This window comes from Watersipora subatra, chromosome 11 (assembly GCF_963576615.1).
Source record: "Watersipora subatra chromosome 11, tzWatSuba1.1, whole genome shotgun sequence".
Classification (NCBI taxonomy): domain Eukaryota; kingdom Metazoa; phylum Bryozoa; class Gymnolaemata; order Cheilostomatida; family Watersiporidae; genus Watersipora; species Watersipora subatra.
In genome coordinates, this window is record NC_088718.1 from 2,870,597 (window position 1) to 2,897,289 (window position 26,693).

Sequence of the window (26,693 nt, forward strand, 5' to 3'; positions counted from 1 at the left end):
TTTCAAACCGAAACTAAGATTAAGATGGGTTGTAAACATATTTTCTATAGGCTCAGTGCACGCAAAAAATTGTTTTCTTTCGCATGACCAAGAGCCGCATCATGCGGCTCTTGGTCATATGCAAACGCTTTGCTGAGCTGTACTACACAACTCGTAGCAAAAGAGTTAAAGATATCTCAATAATATGAAATACCGTAAAACCTTCGATGGAACGCCACCTCTATTTAACTGCCGCTATTAATACATGTAGAAGAGGGTTTGAAAATAGCATGGCATTCAAATAGAGGTTTTACGGTAGTCTGCTGTCCGTTGTAGTAACCATAGAGGTTCGTCGCGGTCTGTTTTGCAGATTTTTATAACGATGTCAAAAAACACACACGATTTCCAAAAGAACAGACAGTTTTAAGATTAGGCCCTATACCCCAAGCAGCTTCAGTGGATACAAGAACACCTTCAAGTAGTGTAAGTACGATTACATGCAGATGTGATCACTTACTGTATCATAGTTCTCATCAAGAGGTTGCCACTGTATCTGTCCATAAGAGATCTGGTCTAGCAGAACTCTTGGAAATGAATCAATGTGTATGTTGCCAACATAATGAATGCCTAAAAGGTAAGGAGCATATTTTATATATTTAAATGTCTTATAACTGGAAGTCTCATGGCTAGTGTTATAGCTACTGATCAGTGTAGCTTTTTCCGGGCTGTACAAACATGCAACTCATACTACAGCGATCGCGCTGGTTTCACGATAATAAATCTCAAAATCTAATTATGTGATACAACACATCCAATAAGTCTTCCCAATATATTATACTCAATGATAATGTTGATAGATGGTCATTATATCTCACACCATCAGTTTAGAAAGTGAAAGAACTAACATTAGTGGACCAAAGTAGTTAGACAATATAATCCAGAATATTGTGCCTTTTGAATGTCTTTATATGTATACTAGGTGAATGCCAGGCATTGCACAAGTAATAAAAAGTTTTGGCCCAGAAAATGTATTTTTAATCAACATCAAACATTCTAACTTTTAAATGAAGTTGTTTGTTTATTTCTGCGTACTGCGCTTATTTCTGTGTAATTAATACTGTACAGGCTGCAGTGCCTACTACAGCTCTATACTGATTGCAATAGTCTTGCTACCTATGTGAGTTTAAGCATATTTCTTCTGGCCGACAATTCTAGCATAATGCTAACCATGAAAGATTGGCATGTGTAATAAGTATTACGCATGCCAATCTTAAACAATTATATTCCATAGTATAGCCAGTCGTACAGTGTAGTGTAGTGTATTGGATAAGTGCCTGTCTGCAGAGCAAAGGATCCAGGTTCAAACCCATTGCACAGCGCATTTTTTATTCCTAAAACTTTGTTGCTATAACTGGACACACAGACAAACAAAAGACAAACACTGAGATGCAAGATGCATGTTCTGTCTATCTGTTGATATAACAGTGTTTTCTATAACTGGACAGAGTAAAACTGTCTGTGTGTATAGTTACCCTCATCTTTGAAGCACAGATTTGCCACGTGAACAATTACGGCGGCATAACATTCTTTTCCTGCTTTGCAACCACTAATTTTGCTTGCCTTCTCAGCACAGAAAATTCGCCTTGTGAAGGATTTGAGCAGCATAATACTGGTACTTGAGGTATTGTGACTTGCATTTAGGAAGCCCTAATTTTGAATAACAAACACCTACGAGAAACACTGGGTCCACCATTTAAGGTCCCAAGAGCAGAACTTACTGCCTGTTCAGGTCAGCAACTTAACTGACTGAGTTTGGAGATAAAAAAATTGTGTTACAACCATACAGCCAGATTTAATAAATTTCAATTTCTCCTGGTAGATGCCCGGCCTTACGTACCATTCAAGTCACAGTTAATTCCTTCAAGTGGTAGTGAAACTAGCCAATGGCAATCTAATCCCTTGGCCTGTCAAGGGACTTGACAAACTTGACTTGGTCTGCCTCATCAGAAGAGGCAAGTTGATTTCCTGCTTTACCCCCAACAGCCCTTTTTGAGGTCACCCACTCTATCAACGACTTGTTCAGTTTTATTAACCCATGTTGGTTACTAGTAATACTGGTACTGTAAAGTTCGATAAACTTTCAATGTGCCATTTTAGAGCCTAGGAATGTGTTTGGACAAGAAATGTTATCAAACAGACAACCACAAACAGCCTTTTTTAAGCCCATGTTTTACAAAGCCAATATTCAGCAAGGATCATGCATGTTTTGTCATGATGCTCTATAGATGATAAGCTACTCATCAAAAATGGCAGTAGAGGGGCGAATACAATTAACGACCACTTCCAATTATTTTCAGTTATTTTCTTTTTATTGCTGTTAGTAATTTTTCCAAAAAGCTATTTTTGCTAATAGAATCGGACAAAATTGATAAAAAATGTCTTTGAAACAAATCAAAACATGCTGGACTGAGCGGCTAAACCAGAACACTAAAAAAGCATTTCTGATTGACCGCTGGAATAATAGATGAATTTTTTGCACGGAAAATTTAGATAGTTACAAGGCAACTGCCTTTCATGGTACACATATATCAGATGTATCAACGTTTATAAATAGCTCTTTATACAGATGGCTAACAAGTTACAGTAAGTCGCCGACTTATGACCACGTTTGACTCAGGCGGGTCGTAAGACCATTTGGACGTAAGTCGTTTCTGTATTTTCTAATATAACTTAAATGAATTTAGCTTACTAAACACTTGAAGGAAGTTTTAGTATGTATTTTAGTAAACTTCAAACTTTCAACTAAGATTTTATCATTTATCTGTTTGCGAATCCGTTTTTACCACAACGGATAAAGCTGAACTCGCCATGGCAAGCAACGTATGTCTCTTAATGACGTATATAATCAGTACTAGCCTGTTTTGACAAACTGTTGTTTTTGCGGAGTTGTCCCCCGTCGCGCGGGCGAGCAACACAACAGCTTGTCACAAGATGTACTGCACCTGATGCATCAGCTGCACTTATAGGGAGTTGTTCTCTTCCATCTATGCGGCTTGGTTGCGATGTTATGTCGGTCGCTCCATTGGTAATCATAACGGATTTCGCACAAAAATTTTTGTAGAAAAAAATACGATTACAACGTTTAACCAGCGACCAGTCTCTGCGGTAAACTTTAGTAGAACTTGAGAACTTAGGCAACAACAGCGACTAAACATGTCATTATTTGTGCGCTCAGTCAGTTTAATTTCTATTTTTGTATCAGTCAGTTTTATTTGTTCTTATGGATTTTATTTTCAATTTATTTTATTCTTAAGTTCTAGTAAAGTTTACAACAGAGTTGTAAACAACCAACAGTCTTTGGTTAATCTAGTTGTAGTCTTATTTTTTTCTACATAAATTTTTGCGCGAAATCAGTTATGATTACCAATGGAGCGACAGACATAACATCGCAACCAAGCCGCATAGATGGAAGAGAACAACTCCCTATAAATGCACCTGATGCATCAGGTGCAGTACGTCTTGTGACAAGCTGTTGTTGCTCGCCCGCGCGACGGGGGACAACTTCGCAAAAACAACAGTTTGTCGAAACAGGCTAAATCAGCACAGAAATCATCAAATTTTAATTTCGAGAAAAATTATTGTTGATACTGTGTGGCAGAAAAAATTCGCCTTAACGAATAAAAAATAACGAAAAAGAAGAAATAACGAAGAACAGCTTCTGCTACGCCTCGCACTGAGCTGCCTGACCTTCCCATGAGCGTGGTCGTAAAGTTGATTGGACATATGTCGCATAGGTCGTAAGTCGACTTACTACATTTCTAATGGCTCACTTGTACATGTATATCTATAATGTATACATCATGTTATTAGCTTCACGAACCCTCACATCAAAATATGTCATTTCAGTGAAATATCAGACATGGCCACTAACATGGCCAGCATAACGAAGCAGTTACAACAGAGTAATTCAAATAAAGGCCACCTAGACTTACCAACATCAAATTCGTATCCCTTCTCCGTGAACGTGTGACAGCAACCTCCCGCTTGGTCATGTTGCTCAAGCACTAAGACCTTTTTATTTGCTTTAGCCAAGATAGCCGCTGTTGTAAGTCCACCGATTCCGCTGCCAATTACAATAGCATCGATGTCCTCCGGGATTTTCTTCTGGGCAAAACCTGTGAAGCCATGATAGCATAGCTAGAATTATTCAATACAAAAACATAATAGCATGACCATTGCAATATGGGAAATATTTATCAGATGAATAGCTGCTGCTATCAAGTTTTAAAATTCTCAATTAGCGATGGACTTGCACAAAATTGTAGTAGGTCTTTCAGAAAGCAGCAGTATTTTTCTATCACTTGCAACTCCTTTTGCCGTTTGAGATGATCTGTCTGCCAGAATATTTTAAGATCAAAATCGAAAAAACTTGATCATAGTTAAAACGCTCAGATCAAACGAAAGTGTGGCTATGACTTCTATTGTTGCAAAAATACCGACGGAATAGAAACGCTTAACGCTGAAATTTAAGTGCAACCACCAGTGTCAACTATAGCAACGAGTGGCATCATTTCGCTCTTATTTTTCTTTTGAATGTTTCAACCGCGATCAAGTTTTGTCAATTTTTATTTTTAAACATACTGGCAGTCAAACCACCTCAAACATCAAAAACAATCGCAAATGATAGAAAAAATACTGATACTTTTTGATAAAATCTACCAAAATTTTGTGTAAGCTCATCTTAATTAGTAGTTGTAATAGTAACACTAGTAACAATAATGCTAGTCTAATTAATACTCGCATTAATAACACTAGTATTAAGTAAATAAAATTATTTAAATCATTTATATCTACAAATCAAGCATATACTGCCATCTATACATCTAGCATACTTCATTATTGTTTGCTACAAACTTGCAACGCATCAAATAGGAAAGCAGGTATAAATCACTTGTTTTCACACCCCTGATACATTCAAGCTCAAGTAGATGCACAATGATCCATTGTCTCCATTCAACTGAACCTTATTATTTGAGGAATGGTTCACATCAACTTTTTGAGCAATGAGTAAACATAAGGTAAATATACTGGCTACAATTCAAACTGCAGAGAGATTAACTTTCATGCGATTCTGTGGCCAAAACCAAACAATGCTGTTGTTACAAATTATTTAAAGTGCGTTATCATTCATTATATGTTAGATGATATTATATACAGACACCTCGCAACTAGATTAAATAATCTCCGATGATATTGAATAACTGTTACTAACATGATTTCAAGAGTTTCAGATTTGCTTTCAAGCAAACATCTTGTGCGCTCTTCAAAGATAGCAATATAAAAGTAATTTAACAAACATGCTGAGAATTACTAATTTACTTAGACTCCATCATGATGAATCTATTTGAACATCGGCAGCCCTCATTAAAAGGAATGAAGAAAATAGTTTGTTTCCACAGCTTTACTGCGAGCTTAAATGCTGATTAAACAAAACTTAATGTCTCAATAATAACCAGTATCAGCAGATAATTTATATGTTCACTTTGTTGGCCAGCATCACTGGATAGCGCAATAAGTTACCAACAGAGTGTAAGCAGCTTAGGCTTACGCAATATGTATTAGGATATTTCAAGCGATTTATAAAGCGAAGTTTAGAGAAGTTTCTCCATCTCTTCCAAGACTTGCCCTTTTTTCTCGCTAATGATCGTGGATTGCATCGCCACTTTTACACTCTCCATAATGAGGTGTTTCTATTTGTAAATGGTACTGACAGTTGAACGATTCGTGTCATGCATGTGCAACACTCACAATCTTCTCACCAACATCAATCTTCTTGATTATTGCTACTTGTGTTTCAGATGAAATGGCTTGCCTCTGTTTTATACTTCCACTATCACTAGAAGCCTTTCGCTTCTCACCAAACATATAGAATAATGGATGCAAATACATTAAATGGACGCAACACAAAATCTAACTTTTACGGCATCTCTGGACGAACATTGTATCTACCGTTTTCCTTTACGAACAATTTTTGACATACGCACAACATATGTCTATATATAAGGAGGGTAGCGTCTGTACTATCAACTACAATTTTCTGCGTTGTAGGTTGTAGATTAACATGCATTCTTCAATGCAGACGGTTACGTAGAGTTGACCTTTTCGAAGGTTGATTTTTACAACGGTAATCCTTCAAAGCAAAAAGTTTAACCAATATGAGCAGTATTTGGTTCGTACTAATAATAGACTACATAACATAATTACTACCATTGCCATTCGTTAGTTTGTTATGATAAAATTTATATGCCGCTTACCTTTAAAACAAAAATTATGATTAATAAAATAGTTAATATAAAGAACATATAATAAGAGTTGTTGGCATCCTAAATCAATAACTGTAAACAACCAGAGTTATGTAACGAGTATGTAAAATTTGCTTTGTAGTTTCTTGGTTCATTAATGTAGACCTAACTAGGTATTATAGCCTCACTGCCACAATCAACTTGCTTTACCAACTGGCTATCGATGATGGTCTCAAACTGTATAGAAACTTAGCTGCAACTATTTTTCCGATGGATATCTTCGAAACGTAGAAATGCATAGATAACCAAGCATGACAAAAGAGATCAACATCTAACTATTAGTAAAAGATTCTGCAGAGAAAAACAGATTAGATTGGTATGAATGCAAGAATCATAACTATCTGACTTTCCAGGTTTTCTTTCAGTGGCTTCCCATTATGCGTTTTTAATGACTTGATATGAGAATGGCATACAACTCAATGTTTACAGCCATCAAGTTGATGGGAACTCTGACACTGGGACACCAGGTACAGCGGGCAAGTGATTTACCGGATGGGTTGATTATACAAGCATGCGTTTTGCTTCATCAATGTCGGGTAAGATGGAATCAGGCTAATGTTTTCCTTACGGACACCCAATACAAAATCACCATTTCTCAATACTAACAGTCACTTTACTGGCAACCGAAACAAATGGCAAAGGTTATTTACTATTATCTCATAACAGTTATGTTAGAAGCACAAAGAATTCTTGTAATAATAATTTATCGTCATTGACAATTTTTTAAAAGACAAAAGGTATATTCCATGTTATTAACGGAATCAGCGATTGAGATGTGGGCAGTGCAAAATGCCTCTGCACAAAACCAATACTCTGAACCTATATGTTAGTCTAATACCACCGGAGATGTGCAAAAATATCAGGGCAGTATGGAATTTTTTGCTCACGTAATCTTGTGCTGAACTTATTAGCGTACTCATGCATGTATTTGCTGATGTACAGTAAACGCTCATATAACTTATACCTCCTATAACGTTGTAGGAGCGTCTACCGTAAGACAAAAGATATTTACCAACTGTTTCACAATTCATGGTCTCAGTACAAGTAGACCAAGGGAGGGGTTACATGCAATGATGTAGACATGCGATTAAGAAGTCAATCTCTTAAAAAGCCCGCAATATAAGTTGGAATGCAATTTAATTCAGGTGTCTAAACCAGCTAGCTATTTGAAATATGCAATGATTTTGCAAAAACAACGGGGCGACTCATCGAAGTCATTATGGTAAAGGTAATGGTGAGAGCTAACTAGTGTTCAACTAGGCATAAGGTGCCTACAGAATGGTAAAGGTAATGGTGAGAGCTAACTAGTGTTCAACTAGGCATAGGGTGCCTACAGAATGGTAAAGGTAATGGTGAGAGCTAACTAGTGTTCAACTAGGCATAAGGTGCCTACAGAATGGTAAAGGTAATGGTGAGAGCTAACTAGTGTTCAACTAGGCATAGGGTCCCTACAGAATTTATTCAAAATCACTTTTAAAGCTTCTCATTTCACAAAAATCCTGTCATACAATCCAAATGTTTTAAAAAGCTGGTGTGTCATTGTCCTAACCTTTTTTCTTTATGAAAAGTACCAATAAGCCTTAGCTAGTCATGTGCTTGACAAGTGGAGCATGTTTTTATAAGATTAAAAAGATAAGAGTTAAATCAAATTTCCCCTATTGTTACCTTGCCCTACCGCTATTACTTCAATGAGTGATAGAAAGAAAAAGCAATTGTAGCACATAGGTACTACAATAACCTACCGCTGTTGAATGTATGGCAATTAAATGGAAAATCCAATTATTATTGAAAAATCGAAATGAATACTCAAGCTTGACCAACTAAATATATGGGAGCGATCTATGGAGCTGAGCAAGTTCCCTGCAGTATGAATGCCATTCACGTACATAAATGAATGCATTGTTTGGTTGGTGCTAGTTGCCAAAATTTGCTGAACTAAACAATGGATTTCCTGATTAGAAGCTGCTTTCTATACTCTATAGTAGGTTAGAACAATCGTCTGACCGTTATCAGCCTTTAGACAATTGCATAAAGTTGCCTCTACTCATAAAAATCAATAATAAATGTCAAAAGGCGACTATCATACTGCAGTTTTGTCTCACTGCATGCGAAAACAGCTTTCCCGAGTTTACAGCAATTACAACTGATGAGTTGTGTGCAATTTAGAGCTTTTCAATAATTAATGAGTATGTGAAAAGTCTCGCTTAATGATAAGTTCTTGAAGCAGCGAACATCTATCAACGCCCGGCAAAACTGATGGGCCACTTCATTACGCCGTAAGGAAAACTTGTTTATAAAGTAGATTAAAAACAGCAGTCTCCTGTGTTTAGGCAATAACATGTGATACCCCAGATGTATGCAATTTCATACCACCAGCTTGCACATCTTTACATATCAGGAGCTAGCTACCATTGGAATAATTACTGCGCAAAAGCTAACACTACTTAATACTGTATACTCTAAATGATACAAGCCATTCGTAAGTTTAATAGACTATACGGGTATTAGTTTCCCAACATTCTTATTATTCAGTAAGAATATCTCCGAGCATACCGAGACAAACAGAAATATAACAGAACTTTAACTATTCATCGATTCAACGTGCGGGTGGACAAAAAGTTACCTACCTTGCTTTAAAACCTTATCAGTCACAATTTTATCTGTAATAAGCTCTCGGCGTTTTTTCCTGCAGTCCTTTTCAAATGGATTTATTTGTGTAGATGATGAGAATGAGATTTTAAAAGCGACAGCAGCTGCTGTCAGCAAAACTATAGCCAGAGTATAAATCAGTGGCACAGCAGCGATCTGAGCCAAAGCAAGCTCCACAAATCCCATGTTGAGGACTAACACATGTCTTGACTTATGCAGCGTTCAAAACAGACTGCAACACCGCACTAGCAGTTTGTAGACTGAAGTCCATCCTTTTATTTGCAGGACTAATCTTAGGCGAGTTGTGATACTCCTCATTAGGTATTGATTATCTCCTGAGGCTGATTCTTAGCCAATAGGAATGTTGCTCGATTGAATGTCACTCACTGCGAAGCTGTGTCACACTTGGGAGGAGCTAAAAAGTAGCGTGATTTAGTTAGTATCATGAAATTACATGTTCAGGAGATAACTAAAGAATGAGCTAAAATGCGATGTCATAGTTAAAATTAATTGGACACATAGCTCATTTCAGTGCAAGGAAGCGATCAACAAAAGCATAGGTTTCAACTGATAATTACGAAATTATTTTAACTGATAATTACGAAATTATATATTTCAATGAGAGTAGCACCAAGAACTATTCTAACATTGAAAGCTAGTTCTCTTATAACTTGTACCCTGTTCATCTGATGGTCCAGTTTATAATAAAAAAATTATGTGGTTAAAGCCTAGTTCCCATATCGGCTGCGAGACTCCGGCGGTAATTTTGCGCAGCATAACATTTGCGACGCTAGGCTCGGCGGCTTCTGTTTACATAAAACTGCATCGCAAATAATCGCATAAAAAATGTTTGCTCGCCATGTCGTTTCAGGAATGCTGACCTTCACCTGTACAGTGCATTTCGGGAAGGCTTTACCTGCGGCTCTTCATGAAAGTTGAACAGTGATAAGCTCTTGCATTGACCGCCGGAAACTACCGGCGGTACACGGAGCGTAGGTCTCACATTTCACCGCTGATAGCCCTGCGGTGCTGTCGCCGGTGCTTGCAGCATATATGGGAACCAGGCTTAAGCAGCGGCTTAGTAACAAATTAGTCACATACAGTAGATGCTCCTAATAAACAATCCGTTCCAGGAAAGTTTATGTTATAGGGATTCTAAGTCATACGCACAGTAAAATACATGTCAATTGCCTAACCTTGTCAAGATCCTTCCAAAGTCAATGATTTTGCACGTAATGAACAAAAAATTAGCCTTAAGGGGAGTTAAGGGGAGCATACACCTCCGACGTCAATTTACAACAATTTGTTCATTGTCTTCCTGGAAAGTAAGGTCTATTCTGCTAACAAAAACCAACCAACAATATTTTATACATCTTTAATAATTGTTTTGCTTTGATAAAGCAAAACAAAAATAAACTTTTATGATCATAAAGGTGATGTCTACCTGCCCTCCCGTCTATTCGTCTTCAGGGTTCAAGGTTAGAGATAGCTTTCAACAAAACTCCAACTTGTGACATTCAGATAGGTAGACCAACACTCTAACACCTCTGTATCAATCATTGCCTTTATTAGGTATGTCTGAATATTTGCGCAGCTACTGATTCTCTGTGCAATATCGACATACTTGATGATCTCTCACAGCAAACTACGCTGCCAGGACGCATGTATATATAATAGAGATATACGTCGTTTTCTCTCCAAAATGCGGCAAAAGAGAAAGTGATAATTTTAATAAATACGAAATTCTCGTCATTCAAATCAAATTTGTGAACTTATACCGACAACATTTCATGCTATATGGAACATTTTACATAGTACGAAGCAAAAGGTTTTCATATATTCTTTACGTATTGTAGAAATTATGTTATAAGAGGTATGCGTTATAGGAGCGTCTAGTGTAATAATGTTGAGAAATTGAATATTATGTCATGCGAGGAAGTATCTGACACATGTTGAATTTTCTTTCGCATGTTTCCATACTGCCTTTTTAGTATCACCAGAACAAAAGATTGGAAATGCAAAGGGCTGACGGATGATCTGTACAGGTTGCAAAAGTAAAATAATATAACAAAGAATAAACAAGCGCAATAAAATATGCATACACATATATGTAAATGTACATATACATGTATATAATTATTAGACAGCCTAAGACCTCCCATATTGAAAAAAACTCTTGTGTCGGAAGAACTCTGTTGGCAAGTTTGACTAATACTGACAGGTTTGACAATTTCTCACATGACTGGTAACTCTATACTTTATATAATCAATAACAATAGATGCTAACTAGAGTATGAATAGCAGTCTCAACTACACCTCATTACTTGTTATGTCATTAAAATTCATTATGTAAAGGAGTGGGGATGTCATAGGGCACTGATGTTAGGCAATGTCCGTAAGATTGCATAACTGCGCTGGCTGATCATGCATAACATATTTCAATAACACCCACATATTAGCGATCAATTGGCCAATGAAGATTGACGTATCAAAGAGTTTTCAGTAATCTTTCGAATTATTACTAGCAGCCCCAAAAGAATAGCTATAATTGCGCCGTACATCTTTTTCAGTGGCTTCTATAAACAAAAGTTGTGCAGTTTCCTAACAGATTAGCTGATAAAATGTGAACAAAGCAGGTATTTTTAAACTAACACTGTCATATCCGACCTAGTGCTACCACCATCCTAAGTGAGTGAAGAACACCTCACGGTGTATAGCATTGAATCATTCAGTCATTGTCCATGGTGAATATTTCATCAATCTTCTTAAAGATTGATCTTTGTAAAATTTGAGGTTGAAAAATTTATTAGTTTGTCCGTAACTTTTCAGAGATCGAACATCTTTAATTCAATCCATTTCTCACTTTGCGAAATGATGAATGCATAAGTGATAACTGTAGCAGTCATGCAAACTGTGTGTCAAGATTGAGAGTGAGAATACAATGGGTTAACCTCGTGTGTATGCAAGTAATCGACCATCTTTATTATGGTGACTTTTGGTACAATCAGGCTGATCTTTGAGGGGCGCTTTCCGTGAGCAATATGTTTTGAACAGGATCAAATTTTCAAAATTTATTTTTCAAAATCTTATTTGCATCAAATGAATTATGTTAATGATTACTGACATGTTCTTTACAATGACACGGCCATATTTTGATAACATAATGAATAATATCCATATTCTGATCAGTCCTTTCATGTATCAACTTTGCAGCAATAAAATTTGTCACAAACAACAGCGCGTGACCAAACGTTAGACTATGGTGTTATTGTTGCATAAAATATCAAATGTCAAGGGTTAGCATTTCATAATCTATTATATGTAATGTATTATACTCAATGGCTACACACACAAAATGTGTAGCCACTGAAGCAATACATAGCAGACATAAGAATAAGTATCTGACACTTATTGAAACTATAAGCAGTGGCTACACACAAACGCTCTTAAGCGATGCATCGCGTGATGAAAGATTGACCAATGAGAACTCGTCTCATTCGTGTAAAGGCCATGAAATCGCTGAATTCTTTATTACACTTATTGAGCTATCGCCAGAATATCTATCAGCTAATATGAATAATCAAAGGTGCATCGGTAATGCATAACTAACCACAGAAACAATTAAGGGTTTAGTAGTATAAAACATCTCTCTATAAAACATTTTGAAAACATGTACAAACTAGAAGCTGTAAGATTCTTTTCATAACGTTGTTTCAAACAAATATAAATAGGCCTATCCTCTTAGCTAGCAAAAGAATGTGCAGTTGTTTGTATGACGAGCTGTTGAAAAGATATGTTTAGTGTAGAGCCGACTCTGCATTCCTTGGTCTCGTTCCAGCTCTAGTTTAGTATGCCATTCACACACAAGGTATGCCATACTCATGATACGTAGTTTTGCCACAAAGGTGCTTAATAAAGATGTAGTTGCGTCAAAATTTAAGTTGATCTTAAAAGAAAGCATTTTTTTTCTCTATCAGTTGATATGTTGTTTGTTGTGTTACGCGATCGCATTGCCAAGATATTTGAAGATTAAAACTGAAAAAATCTGATCACCGTAAAAACGCTCAGGCCACAAAAACGTGCCCAGCCTCGCCAAAAATGATGTCACGCGTTTGGCAACCTCTCTCTATCTCTCGTATTCACATCGGCTATTTGCGATAAAAGTCTAGTCTTACGCGGCTCTATTGGCATATATCTTATTTTGTATTTGCTCGTGTTGGCTAGAATAAAATTTTAAATCCTGCTACAGATTTTAATCCTGTCACTTTATGTAGAACGCGGTCTTTGTATCAGCACAGTTCTGCAGCTACCCATATAAACGATATACAGCCTCCCATAAGCCCCGCCCACATTATGTCGCCTATTACCTATTGCCTACGTACTAGTTTCTTACTAGTTTCTTACTACTAGCAAACCACCTCTTTGAAAAGAATATAGACAGGGATAGAGTTTTAAGGATGAGAAGTCTGCTGCAAACTGGATTTGAACTCACATTCTCCAGTTCTGCGGACACCCATATACCATATCCGATTCACTACAATATTCTGCAAATCATGTTTTGCATTATCTTCAACAATATTATTTTATTATATAATTTTTACAAGCAAAAATATTTTCATCTCGGCATAAAGCTTTTATTAAAAATATTCATCAAGTCGTGGCCACTCACATAGTATTAGCTGATACAATAAGACAAATTCATCTACTGCAACAAACTCAAACAAAACATCATCCAGCACGCATTCAAGTCTTGCTTTCTCCTTTATAGCAGTTTCCACACTGACAAAGCTTCTTCGGCTGGTGGGACGACATAAACATTCTGTAATCAGTAAAACAAGTGAATGTAAACAAAGTAGATGCAATAAATATGTCATTCATAGATATGTCATTCTAAAGCGTATCCATTGACAGCTTCCAAATTGGGAGTTAAATAGATTGCGAGTGTAATTTTAAAAACGAATAAACATTTAATAAAGGCACAAGTACGCCAAGCCAACGATTCGAAGCTTTGGTTCTGGAAATTAAAGATTTGTAATGATCAATCGATTTTACCCACTTCCTACGTGTGAAAATAATTTGTAATCATGATTCTAATTTACCAAAGAAAATTCGAAAAAATATTATAGCTAGGTAAAACGGCAGATAAGCTATGAAACGATGATTGGAGATAGCAAAGAATTATCATTTTATTAATTAGTATATGTATTTATGAGTATAAAAAATATTACATTTACTAAAGTATAGAAGACTCTAAGTTAATTTACCTCCATTCTGTCTTCTTCTGCAGCAAAACGCTGCTGATGCCTGTCAGCTTTGGCCATAGGCTGTCTACTCTAATCTTTTACTAAACGTTGCTCAGATAACTCTGAGTAGCGGTCGCTCGAACTTGAAGCCATTTTAAAACTATGTATAACTTAGTAATTGTTGAAACGCGTTGAATCAGTAACGATGAGCATGAATTCTCTAGCGATGAGACTCTTCGAGATCACAGACAACGCGTTTTACGAGTGATAACATTTATTACGGTCTATATAAAAATTTCGCAATCGTGATTGGCTAACGAAGCGACCTCATATTTATCGCTCGTGGTTTCGTTTCAGAAAACAAGCTAGTGACGTCACGAAATTGGCACCCGCTGGAACGTGAGCTTTTTAAAAGAGGGCCTCATTCAAACGCATATATCTCTGGACAGGGTTGGTCTACAAAGACAAAAATGGCATCAAATTGTAGCTGATGTTTTAGCCTTTTATGGGTCCTAATTTCATTTTTGACGCAACTACATCTTTAACAAGAGCAGGCTATCATTAAAATCTGTAACAGCTATATACATTTCATGTAATTTACAATTGTAATTTATTGTAATTACGATTGCAATTACAATGTAATTACAATTTACATTGTAATTTATAATATGCTCCTAACGGCACAGCAATATAATATTAAGATTGACCAATACATCTATAAATCTTTTTAAAATCTGTTCAAATTAAGTCTTTTGACACATGTTAGCAGTTCAATAAGCATTTTTGTCCTTTTGGGCTATATAGGTGGTCACTTATCACAGCGGGTAACAAATATTTTTTATAAAAGGATTGATACGGTGTACAAGTGGTTTGAGAATTTAAAACCTTGAATGTCATTTTCACACTTCTGAACAAACGCTTACGTGCCCTGAGTACCATTTTCACATTTTTGCAAATCTGCAGTGGCAGAATCGATGAAACTTAACGACTAGTGAATGAGCATATGTTTATAAAATATCTACAAACCTTATATATTCATAGTAGAAATATATTTAATTGCTTATGAAGCAGTTTAAAACAGTTAGGATGAGTATTTAATTAATAGTGGTAAAAGAAATAGATAATGACAAAATAGTACGCATCTAATCGCGATATTGCAAACAAACTTCTAAATATGAAAACTTTCCAAACTTTGTGACAACTCCCTTAACCCATGTTCACACTATAAACCTTTACACATCTATAAAATATTAACAGGAAACACTACATTTGCTAGTAATCGATCAACTCGCGAATAGAACAAGTGATGTTTTGCACAAGCCAACGATTCGAAATTTTTCGTTTTTATAAACACGACTAACATTTTTTGTATGGTGTTTTCTGTCAACCGTTTTTACGTTTTTAGTTTAAATTTGAATTCTTTCTTTGTAGGAGCTCATTGTCAAGCATTTTAAGTAGTTTTTGCTATCAATAATTATATTTTTTATGATACAAATTTATTTGTTAGTTGATCTTTACACTTTTTCAGAGATTAACTTCCAATTTGTATTTATATTGCGTTATATAACCCCACATTAATTTAATCTAGCTTGTCCAAATTGCTTTCATCTTGTCTTAACACTTCTTAACAATAACTTGACAGAAAAATGAAATGGCTAGCTTTTATGCAACATGAACTAGAGCCCAGGCAGTTGTATTTGTATTTCAAAATACAAGCCTGTTTGTATTCGGCACCATCTTTTTGATATAAGGTCACCCAAGACGAGTATTAATGATCATATTATGTTGTTGCAAGCATTCTAACGAAATATTGTCAATTTGAGCGAAATAGAACATGTAGTAACGGAGCATGAGCCAAAACGAAATGCCGCGTTTTGAATGAAACAAATGCGGCTCCAAAGCATTTGCCACAACGAGCAATGCAGCAGTCAGAGTGTTAAGGAGTGTTATCTTGCAAGCTCACATTTTGTATTATCCTTATTCTAGACATATCTACTAACACTGGTGATGCCGCAATGACCATTAACAGGGCAGGCAAAATCGTTCACACGTCGTAGCTGGGCTGAGTCTCAGTACCGCGGCAGGAAACTCTGCCGCAGGTGAGCCAGCTCTGTGTGCCAAATGTCAACAAAGAAAGATCGCGTAAACGATAAGAAGAAGGTGAGGCTTATAAGGCTGGAAATATAAGGAGCCGCTACTATGGAGTCAGCAGCGCTAGCGGACTGTCGACTAATTAACTACAAATTAATATGTTACCATACAATGAAACACCACCTAAACAGGATATTACGGTGGAAAAACGTGTTTTAAATTGCTGTAATTCAGCACCTACAATATCTATTTAGTTGTTATGATCTGCAAAATGAAACATCGCTATGTACACTAGTGTATGGAGTTTTCTCTTCGAGACAGGCGTTGTGGATAACAGCTGTCTGAGAGACTTGGGAGCAACACACTCGGCATACTAAACCTTTGTGACACTATATAAAAAAAGATTTGAATTAAACTTCAATAAATTTAGCCTGCACACTTTATGCACACATACTTGAAACAGCATTAATCTATTACTAAACTTACTTTAATAGTATATTTTATTTTTACTTTCATTTTATTTTAACGATAAATAATACAACTTCAGTCAATAGTGCACTATCCAATAGATAGGCCTTAAAACATTGTCATTTTTTTATTTTACCTCAACTATTCGCTATCATCAACAAGATAGTAGTCAACAGTATCCAATTCAACCCATTATCTAAATTCAGCCTGTAAAATAATCTCAGTCGTTTATGAAAGGCAGATAAACTATTTAAAATTGCTCATAGCTAGTTACATGATGTTCAATAGGCAGAACGCCGAGAAAAGTGAGCTAAGAAAAGCGATTTGATAACAAGCTAGTGTTGTTACCGCGCTTTTTTGAGCTAATTTTAAAATATGCAATGTTAAATAGCTATTCTACCTTTCAAAAAAGACTGAAATTATTTTGAAGGCTGAATTTAGATAATAATGGGTTTTAAGATACCCATCTCTATCATTCTAAGTCAGACTAAACATCCCTAACTTCCATTCCTAAAAAGCTAGGCTACGTCACATATTTATGAACGGAGCTTGTTGTGCCGATAGTGCTGTTTTCGTGACCGATATTAAAACGGTGTAAAAAAGCCTTTATTACTCTGAAAGTTAGTGAACCAATCTTTATTTTGAGTACAAAATCAGAATCAGCATGTCTGATTTACCTAGTAATTACGATATAATTTGTACGTGACAGTTATGGTTTAATATAACACTGTTGGTCAAATGCAGGTCTTTGCCTTTTCTGAGAGTTAACTTCTCATGGAATCTCACAAAGTTATCAATAGCCTGTGTTCCGTAATTGTTTGTCAACTGTAAGCATTGAAGGTATCATTATTCTTCATGAATACCAGCTTATGAAAAGCAAAGGTTAGGGTAATTAGAAAGTTGCTTGCTTTTCTTCTTCCTTAGGAAAAGTCAGGTGTTAAAAGAGAGAAATAGCTTTTGGGATATCTCTCGTAATTCGGTTGGTTCACACGACAGACTGTAGCAGCTAATTTGATCATTTTTCTTGAGATTGATATACACAAAATTTTTGGAGTACGTTTGTTTAATTTGTTAGACTACATGAGTTTATATTTTCTGATTTGTTGCAAGGATTAATTTGCTTGATAATACATTGTTGTGGTATTGGTCTGCACACGGTCTTTCTTGTATTTGTGAACAGCTTGGTTTACATTGTGTATGTTTCCATGGTGCGCAGTACTGCGAAGCAGCCCCCTCAGAAGTCGAGGGGATTGTACGTTTCCATGCTGCGCAGTGGTTTTCAGCAAATACCGCAAATTAGCCAGAGAAGAGAATTTGTATAAATCGAATCGCCTGATGGAGAAATAGAATTGATCACGGATACCGAACGTCATAAACGGTCTTTTTATGATTCTGTCGTCATTATACTTTTATTTACAATACACATTAACAAGGTTTTACAAATCTTAACACACTTTTTACATAGTATTATATTTTTAATAAGTATTTTTAAGTAATATATTATTTAAACGTTAATTTAGGACTTGCCACCTATTTTTCGAAAAGTGTTGGCATCGATAACAAAGTCCAGGAAAGTAATCACCTCATCATCCTCGTCAATGCAGACCATAATTAAACTTAGGTGAAAGAAGATCGGAAGAATAGTAAAAAAAACAAGATTAGCAGGACAACCTTTGTACTAGTTTATGGCCCTCGAAGAATCCGACTCCACGGCATGAGAGCTATGCGCAGCCACTGCGCAGTCGCTGTTTCCTTGCTGCGAATTTGCACTGGCTTCGCACTGATCAGTGCGCAGTGATTTCGGTGTGAAGACGCTGTTTCCATGATTCGGAGATAGCGCAACTCCGAAGCACTGCGCATCATGGAAACATAGTATATTGCACTCACAACTAATCCCAGGTGTTACTGAGTCATTGACTAAACCACGTAGTACATTAATAAAGCCATATTTATATAATAAACGGCAATCGTTGTCTGTGTAGGTGTGTGTCCGCCTTATAGAGCAGTCTTTCTGTTTTTCGTCGTACGAATTTCAGTCGTACGAAGCGAACTGCATTAATGTGTAAGGCGCCATAAATATGAGTAGTAACAGTAAATAAATTATAGAGCGGTCTTTATTTTTTCATTTGGTCGTACGAAGCCAACTGAATTAATATGAGTAGTAAATACCGTACTATCGGACTATTAGCCGCTACTTTTTTCTGATGATTTGAGCCAAGCGGCTTGCATAAAGGTGCGGCGATTCTGTGGTTTTTCTTTCACCGCTAGGGCGCATTGACCAAAAAATCCGGTTAGCGTGCCTCTTTACAGTGCCCAACGGCACTGTTCCGTTTTAAACAGCGAAGTTGCTGCCGTGTTAAAAAGACCAGTCCTGAGTTCTGCAGCCTATAAAAAGGTGTCTATACAGCTATACAAATGTACTCATTAAATAAAATAAATTAATGAGTAGTAATTTACATGTAATGAATATTTACTGCCAACGTGTACCTTCATGAAGGTCATGTGAACGTTTGTTTCTTAGGGCCACTAGAAAAAGCGCTGTTCTCACCTACCGAATTTATACATCGAAAAGGTTAGTACTTCTTATTCAATGTTGTATTGTCTATGAATTGCCACACTTCCACTACATAACCCTTTCACTTCCGTCCATGTACAAATTTAGCTATGGTCCTACTGCCAGCCATTTTGCCGATACTGCTTCATGATATTTTTTCAATTTGAAACTTCATCTAGAATGTTTGTTTTGGTTATATTGTAGATTTTGCCAACATGTTAACAAACACTGCTATGCAAAAAATTCATTGTATCTATACTTTGTGCATAGCCTCACATACTAAAGCGATGTGAGGCTACGAAGCTAAAATGATCCTCTACAATGTTCCTTATTCTTACAAAACCAAGACTTTCACCCCCATCAGAGTCAGTGCTGCTATTGCTATTTTAATTATCTGTGTAATCACAAAAATCTAAATCTGAATCGGCTATAATGTCATCAACATAAGTAATTGTTTTCTAACTTGGTGGCGTTTTCGAAACTTACACAAAAAATGTTTGTTTTCAAGTTGAAAATTTTCAAACAAAGATTTAAAATTAAATTTTAGGTTAATTTTATACATTGGCTATCTTTGGACAACACTGTCACTACCATAAAAGTCTTAAAGGTTGACTTGCAACAAAATTCACATTACAGTTATTTGGTATCATATGATTCACTATGTCTTACTTTGTTGTATTTTAGGTGCAAAATATATGGGAATGTGATTACAAGCTCTTAAAAGCTAAAAAAACGAACAGTTAATCGCAGCCACAGGAGACCGCCGTATTTGGATTCGCTTTCCAAAACGTCTCAAATGGGACGTAATTGTTACAGGAAGGTTTCTGTTTACACTTTCATGCAACCTCATTCGTCGAAATACTTTCACAAATATACTTCACGCATTCAATAAAACTATGTCTATTGTTCTTACGCGTCTGTTTTATCGTTATTGTAATGCTGTCATTTTTAGCAGTGATATCTTATAACTTACCGTAAAAAATCGTTAAACGTTCTAACCTTAGCCCGAAGGAGTGCATATTATTGTCTGATAATCATGACGAGCCTGATGGTTACCTGTGATAATCGAAAAGTGCTACCAAAATTATTTGCGAAGTATTGGGTCACGTGATCAGTTACGACTTGACGATTGAATAATGCCGAAACAAAACTGTAAAGTAGCGAGCATCTATATTTGATACGGGGTCTTCGGTAAAACCCGAAGTGTTTGTCATAAACTAGTGCTACGATAAGTTTCATATTGAGCTTTTATTATCTTTTCAATTCACGTGAGAACAGACGATAACCAAACTGTAATGACTACGTCAGATAAATAAAGAGATTACAATCTACGGCGACTTTTCGTTTTTGAGCTTTTAAGAGCTTGTAATCACATTTCCACGTATTTGGCACCTACAACACAACAGAGTAAGACATGGTGAATCTTTTAATACCAAATAACTGTAATGTGAATTTTGTTGCAAGTCAACCTTTAAAGATCGTTGGTTATGTTATTAACGAATAATGAAAATAGTTACCAGCAATTGCTGGGAAAGTCGCAAAAATGTGTCTACGGCGGTCGACTATAGAAAACGCATGAATGAGTCTACTTCAGTGAAAGGGTTGAAAATGTTGGATTTGCCACTGTTTGTGATAGTAAACATGTTCATTTCCTTCCGCAGCTGAGTTACTTTTACTTTTTTCCAGCTACGAGTACTACAGAACTACAGCTACTACAGAACTTGCACAGGTACTGCTACTGCATTTTACCTACTAAATTTCTACATCGAAAAGGTTAGTACTTCTTATTCAATGTTCTATTTTCTATGAATTGCCACACCTTCACTACTTAAAAACGTTGGATTTGCAACTGTTCGTGATAGTAATTCCATTTCATGTTCAATTCCTTCCGTAGCTGACTTACTTTTACTTTTTTCTAGCTACGAGTACTACAGAACCACAGCTACTACAGAACTTGCACTCCGAGCGTTGCGATAGGGGACGGTGAGAAGAAAGTGAGCAGCGGATAGTACAAAAAAGCGCACCATCTCATTCACTTTTGGAAACGCTTGAAGCTGTACAATGCCTCCCAAAAAGCCTACTGCCCAAACGCAAGAACAGATTTATTCCCGTAGAAAAAGAGACCGAATTTGCAGAGCAGCAGCTAAATGAGCAGAAACTACAGAGCAATCACAGCTACGCTCACAACGAAACAGAACTGCAGCTGCTAAAAGTGCAGAAACTGCAGAGCAAACACAGTTACGCCTACAACGAAACAGAATAGCTACTGCATCTGCTAGAAATGCAGAAATTGCAGAGCAAACACAGCTATGCCTACAATGAAACAGAATAGCAGCTGCTAAAAGAGCAGAAACCGCTGAACAAACACAGGTACATCAAGAGCAGGCCAGAATAGATGCTGCAACTGCTAGAAGTGCAGAGACTGCTGAGCCGACTCAGCAGCGACTCAAATGGCTCAGAGCAGCCGCTACAGCGGCCAGAGGTGCAGAAACCTTCGAGCAGATGCAGCGGCGACAAGAACATGATGCACTAGCTACAACAGCTGCTCGGCGAGCTGAATTTTCAGAGCAGATGAAACGGTGACAAAAGCAAAATGCACGAACTACAGCAGCTGCTACCAGGCGTCGTGTATGGGCAGAAAACTTCACACTTGACTACAGTCCTGCAACACAGTATAAGGCCGAATTTTTCTATGGGACGAATGTCCAGAAATGCTCCAGATGTAATGCCTTACGTTTGAAAGGCGAGAGGCCATATGCAGTTTATATGGTAGATTTTATTGATAATAAATTTTATCAACACAACCACAATACTGCTGCACAGTTTGTATATACCATGTCAAAACATAGGGTATAAACGAAGAACTGGTGAGTCATGATTAGTGTTTTAGGCATGTAGAAGTCTCAATTCAATAAATGCTGGCGATAGCTTAGCAGTGCAATAGCAAAATATTTTCTAGAATTTCTTAAAACATGTCAAACTTTTCAATACTGTCAGTTTGAAAAACTTCAGTTTGCCTAGCAATGTCAATTTCATTATCTGTTCTATGTACAAAATTAGGACAACTCCGATTTGAGTGGTTCGAGACTGATGTATTGTAGACTAGCTGTAAAACACATTGCGTATTTCCATTGTTCTCTCCAACATTATTGCCATGTACGACTGCATATATGTATGCAGTCTGATCAGCACAAAAATTTCAGTAGATCGCATATTTGGAGTTGCTTTACAGTATGAAAGACAACTCTCAATAAAACTATTGCTTTACGTAAATCTGTTCCCGAACACGGGTAATGCAGCTACTGTAGTTTATATAATAAAACTTGGTAAGATCAACCAACTTGCACTAGATCCCACATAGTAGTGTTTGCAAATGCCGTAAATCGCTATAGGCCTACTAGCGAGAAGAACGCTCAAAGACTTACTACAATACTTTACAAAAGCCCTTGTCGAGGGTTGCGTCTTTTCTGCACGTGCTGATGGCAAAAGCTTAAAACTCTACCATTTTGTAGCAATCTGATTATTAGGTAAAATCAATTAAAGTAATGACTAAAGAATGAGTCACGATAACAGATTTGTAAACAGAATGTAAGAAAAATAATATGGTAAATTTTTAAATAACTAAAAATACTTTACACACCGCGAAATGTCTATACCGTAACCTTCTGTCCGCAACGATTTTGCAGACTGATCACGTGGCAACTAATCTCAAGGTAGCAGTCGATATTATTGTTTTTTAATTTATATATATATATATTTCTTTATTGAATTAAACAAAAAGCCTCTTTTTGCAGGCAGAGGAAAGACCTTAACAGTATTTAAAAATATAGATATAAATGTAATTAAGGGATAAATGATAATGACAGATTGTCTTCTTAAAATATCCTTGAATTTGCGCGTCAGTGTAGATTGCGGTGCCCGGCCCCAGGACCCACCCGAGACAAGCCTGCAGCGCAGCAAGGTCCAATACGGGACCTTGCTGCGCTGTTTTTTAATTTGTTAATTTAACAGCGTTTTAACTTAAAATCAATAAAATTTACGAAAAGAATTTATTGTAGCTGAGCAAAAAACAATCGAAATACTGTAGTAGAACCGGAAAACAAAGATTTGTACAAAGATTTGCCCGATTGTAGCGAAAAAAGAAAGCGCGATTTGTCGGAGTTGTTTCAACTCCGACGAAATCTGAGTTGGAACCGCTTCTAGTCTGTCTACGATTTGAAATACGTTTTTGCAGAGGCTTTTACACCGGACCAACTCCAACTCCGATTATACAAAATGGGTCACTATTTTAACCAATTAAATACAACATCGATACCTAATCCATTTTGAGCGCTTATCACCATAAACGGAAACGATAACCTTGCCATTGATTCATAGCACGCCCACACAGCTTCAACTTACCATAATTCTTATAGTAATAATTTAGTTCGTCAAAAGTAATTTTTTTCAAGGATGGAACAAGACAACGACGATTTACTACTATGTTGTGCTGCAGCTGCAGCCGTTATAATTTTAGATGAAGTCGAAGAAAAACAGGTACGTGCGCATATTTTAATTTGGATATACATTGTATAGTCAATTATTTAAGCTATTCATATTGTTAACATTTAATTTAACAATATTGTTTACGGTTTTTCATCAATGTTTCAATTTACATAATTTTATTAATTGTCACTGTACCCGGTTAGACAAACCGTTAGAAAAAATATTGCTAATATTTATCGAAATATCACTATATCTTAGTAAATCCACCATTGCATTTCCCTCTGACAGTTTCTATATTCGACAGTACCCTAACAAGGCAATCTACTTTTAAACTACTTGGCTTTGTCATCAACCAGACCACATCTCATTCATGTCAAATAACATCATCTAACCTACGTTTATTTTATAACATTCGTCATCTTATGAACTTTGATATTGCCAAACTATATTACTATAATTTTATCCATTCTTATCTTATATATGGCCTACATGTGTTCTACCCTACAACACCTGTAAAATCTTTTAAAACCAAACTCAAACTACACCTACTATTCTCTGACCAATAATACCATTAACCATCTAGTCTTACCTATTTTAACATTATACGTTGGTTGTTTTCATAACTAGAAATTTGTTGTCATAGATATGCATAACTATTTTCACGGAGTTTTTTGTTTGTCCAATTTTTGTTTAAACAATACTTTTTGTTGTACATTGCTTTTTAGTTAGTTTACTAGCTGTGGTACCTTGTGGAAAACATATTGTAAAATATGACTATTGATTATCACAATAAAGGTTGCTCATATATATATATATATATTGCCTATTAATTTTCGGGAAAATCTTTCCTCGGTTTGTGACCCAAACCGACTTTTCACATGATTGTACTACTGCATGTTCTGTATATTTGTAGGAAGATTTGAGAAAGGGTAAACCATGGGTCGGTCCAATTACTGGATCACGTACCATACATGGTGCTTTTTATTCAACTGTGCCCAAGCTAATCGATGCTACTGGCGATGACAAGCTACCGTCCAACCGGGTTGGCACGTTCCAAAATTATTTCCGATTGTCTAAAGAAGAGTTTTGCTTAGTTTTATCGAAAGTGGAGCTAGAAATAAAGAAGCTAGATACCCACTATAGAGAAGCTATTACTGCCGAAGAAAGATTGATGGTAACACTGAGATATTTAGCTACCGGCTCTAGTTTAACTCAACTGCATTATGAATGGTATATCTCAGTTGCAAGCTTATCACAAATAATTTCCGAGACTTCAAGAGCAATATACAATTGTTTAAAAGACGACTTTATTAAAACTCCGTCTAGTGTGCAAGAATGGCTCAACATCTCGACTGATTTGGAAGAGAAATGGAATTTCCCAAATGCCATTGGTGCCCTTGACGGCAAACATGTGATGATGAACAAGCCTTGGCGTGCTGGGTCTGAGTACCATAACTACAAGGGACAGGAATCAATTATCTTGCTGGCTATGTGTGACGCCAATTACTCTTTTACGTATGTTGATGTTGGGGCACAAGGTCGAGCTTCAGATGGAGGTGTTTTTGAAGTCAGTACGCTGCAGGCATCATTGACCAGCAATAATATTAACGTACCGCCTGCCCGCTTGCTGCCAGGGTGTAAAGAACCTTTACCTTATGTAATACTAGCCGATGAGGCCTTTCCTTTAAAATCTCACTTGATGCGACCATACCCGAAAAGGGTTTTGACAGATGAGAGAAGAATTTTTAATTACCGGTTGTCACGGGTTAGAAGACTAATTGAAAACTCATTTGGAATTCTCTCTTCGACATGGCGAATTTTACTTCGTCGCATTGACCTTCAGCCAGATAAAACTAGAACCATTGTATTGGCTTGCTGCGCTCTGCACAATCTGATTCGTAGTTCTTGCCATCCTCCTGAAGGAACAGTGCCACCATTACCTCGAGAACCGTCTAATCTAGCAGACACTATACCTAGTGTTGAAGCTCGACCCGTTAGACCAACTGAAGCTGCTAAGATGGTTCGGGAACAGTATTGTGATTATCTCAACAAAGATGGAGCAGTCTGGTGGCAGAGAGGGTACGCATTGTTACAATGATACAGGTGAGCTTGATTTTAAAGCATTTTATAACTAGGCTGCTTGAAATTCATCTCTTGTGTTCTGACATTTCTCATCAGCAATTTGTGTGCAGGGATACAAATAATTGCAATAATTTCAAAATTTTTCACACGGTTCACCTGTAGTTTGGTGAGCATATTTAAGACTGTCTCTTGCAGTAGTGAATGAGAATTACCTATGTTTTAGATCTGTCAAGCAATGGTAACGCAGTCATGGATTGATGAGTTATTATATTCGATGTACATCAACCAACACTACAAGAGCTCATTTTTTATGGAAGCAATTACGGTGTTTGCCATCTACCGTACAGCAGTTAACATTTTGCTCAATGGTACAGACAGTTTGTAAAGTGCATGTTTATTGAATATTTGAGTCCTATTGATCTGTGTAAAAATATTATCACACACTTATGACATATACAGTGGTGTGCAAAATAAACTGGACCACGTTTCTAAAAAACTAAAAATCTCATTTACAAACTTTGTCATCCACTGTAAATATAGTCTGTAAACTATGGCGCCTTACAGTGCCTCGCCTTGCGCGTTCACAACTCGAGTTGATCAACTTGAGTTGCACAACTCGAGTTGTGAACGCGCAACACGACTTTTCAAAAGTAAGGTGCAATATACTGGTATTACGGTAGCATAACCGTAGATCTAGTTATATTAACAATGGTACATCAATAGGCACCCGTTAGCTAATAGAAATTAAACTGTATGTACTGTAAAACTAGAGCTAATAGC

At 36.6% G+C, this 26,693-nt stretch overlaps 3 protein-coding genes across 3 annotated transcripts in view; 1 reads left to right on the plus strand and 2 right to left on the minus strand.

The window, feature by feature from the left end:
• LOC137408236 (all-trans-retinol 13,14-reductase-like) overlaps positions 1-9,213 on the minus strand; it is a 35,364-nt gene extending 26,151 nt beyond the window's left edge. The window contains exons 1-3 of the mRNA XM_068094660.1: positions 8,969-9,213; positions 3,972-4,154; positions 497-606 (exon numbers count right to left, since the gene is read on the minus strand). Of these exons, the coding sequence (XP_067950761.1) occupies positions 497-606; positions 3,972-4,154; positions 8,969-9,176 (501 nt within the window). The 5' untranslated portion in view covers positions 9,177-9,213. The remainder of the gene's footprint in view (positions 1-496; positions 607-3,971; positions 4,155-8,968) is intronic.
• LOC137408435 (uncharacterized) overlaps positions 1-17,911 on the minus strand; it is a 154,522-nt gene extending 136,611 nt beyond the window's left edge. The window contains exon 1 of the mRNA XM_068094963.1: positions 17,900-17,911. The gene's annotated coding sequence lies outside the window, so the exon portion shown is untranslated. The remainder of the gene's footprint in view (positions 1-17,899) is intronic.
• Positions 17,912-23,798: 5,887 nt separating this feature from the next.
• Positions 23,799-26,155, plus strand: LOC137408700 (uncharacterized). The gene is made up of 3 exons (XM_068095275.1): positions 23,799-23,882; positions 24,745-25,910; positions 26,137-26,155. Exons 1-3 carry the CDS (start codon positions 23,799-23,801, stop codon positions 26,153-26,155), a joined length of 1,269 nt encoding a protein of 422 aa, XP_067951376.1.
• Positions 26,156-26,693: the final 538 nt, after the last annotated feature.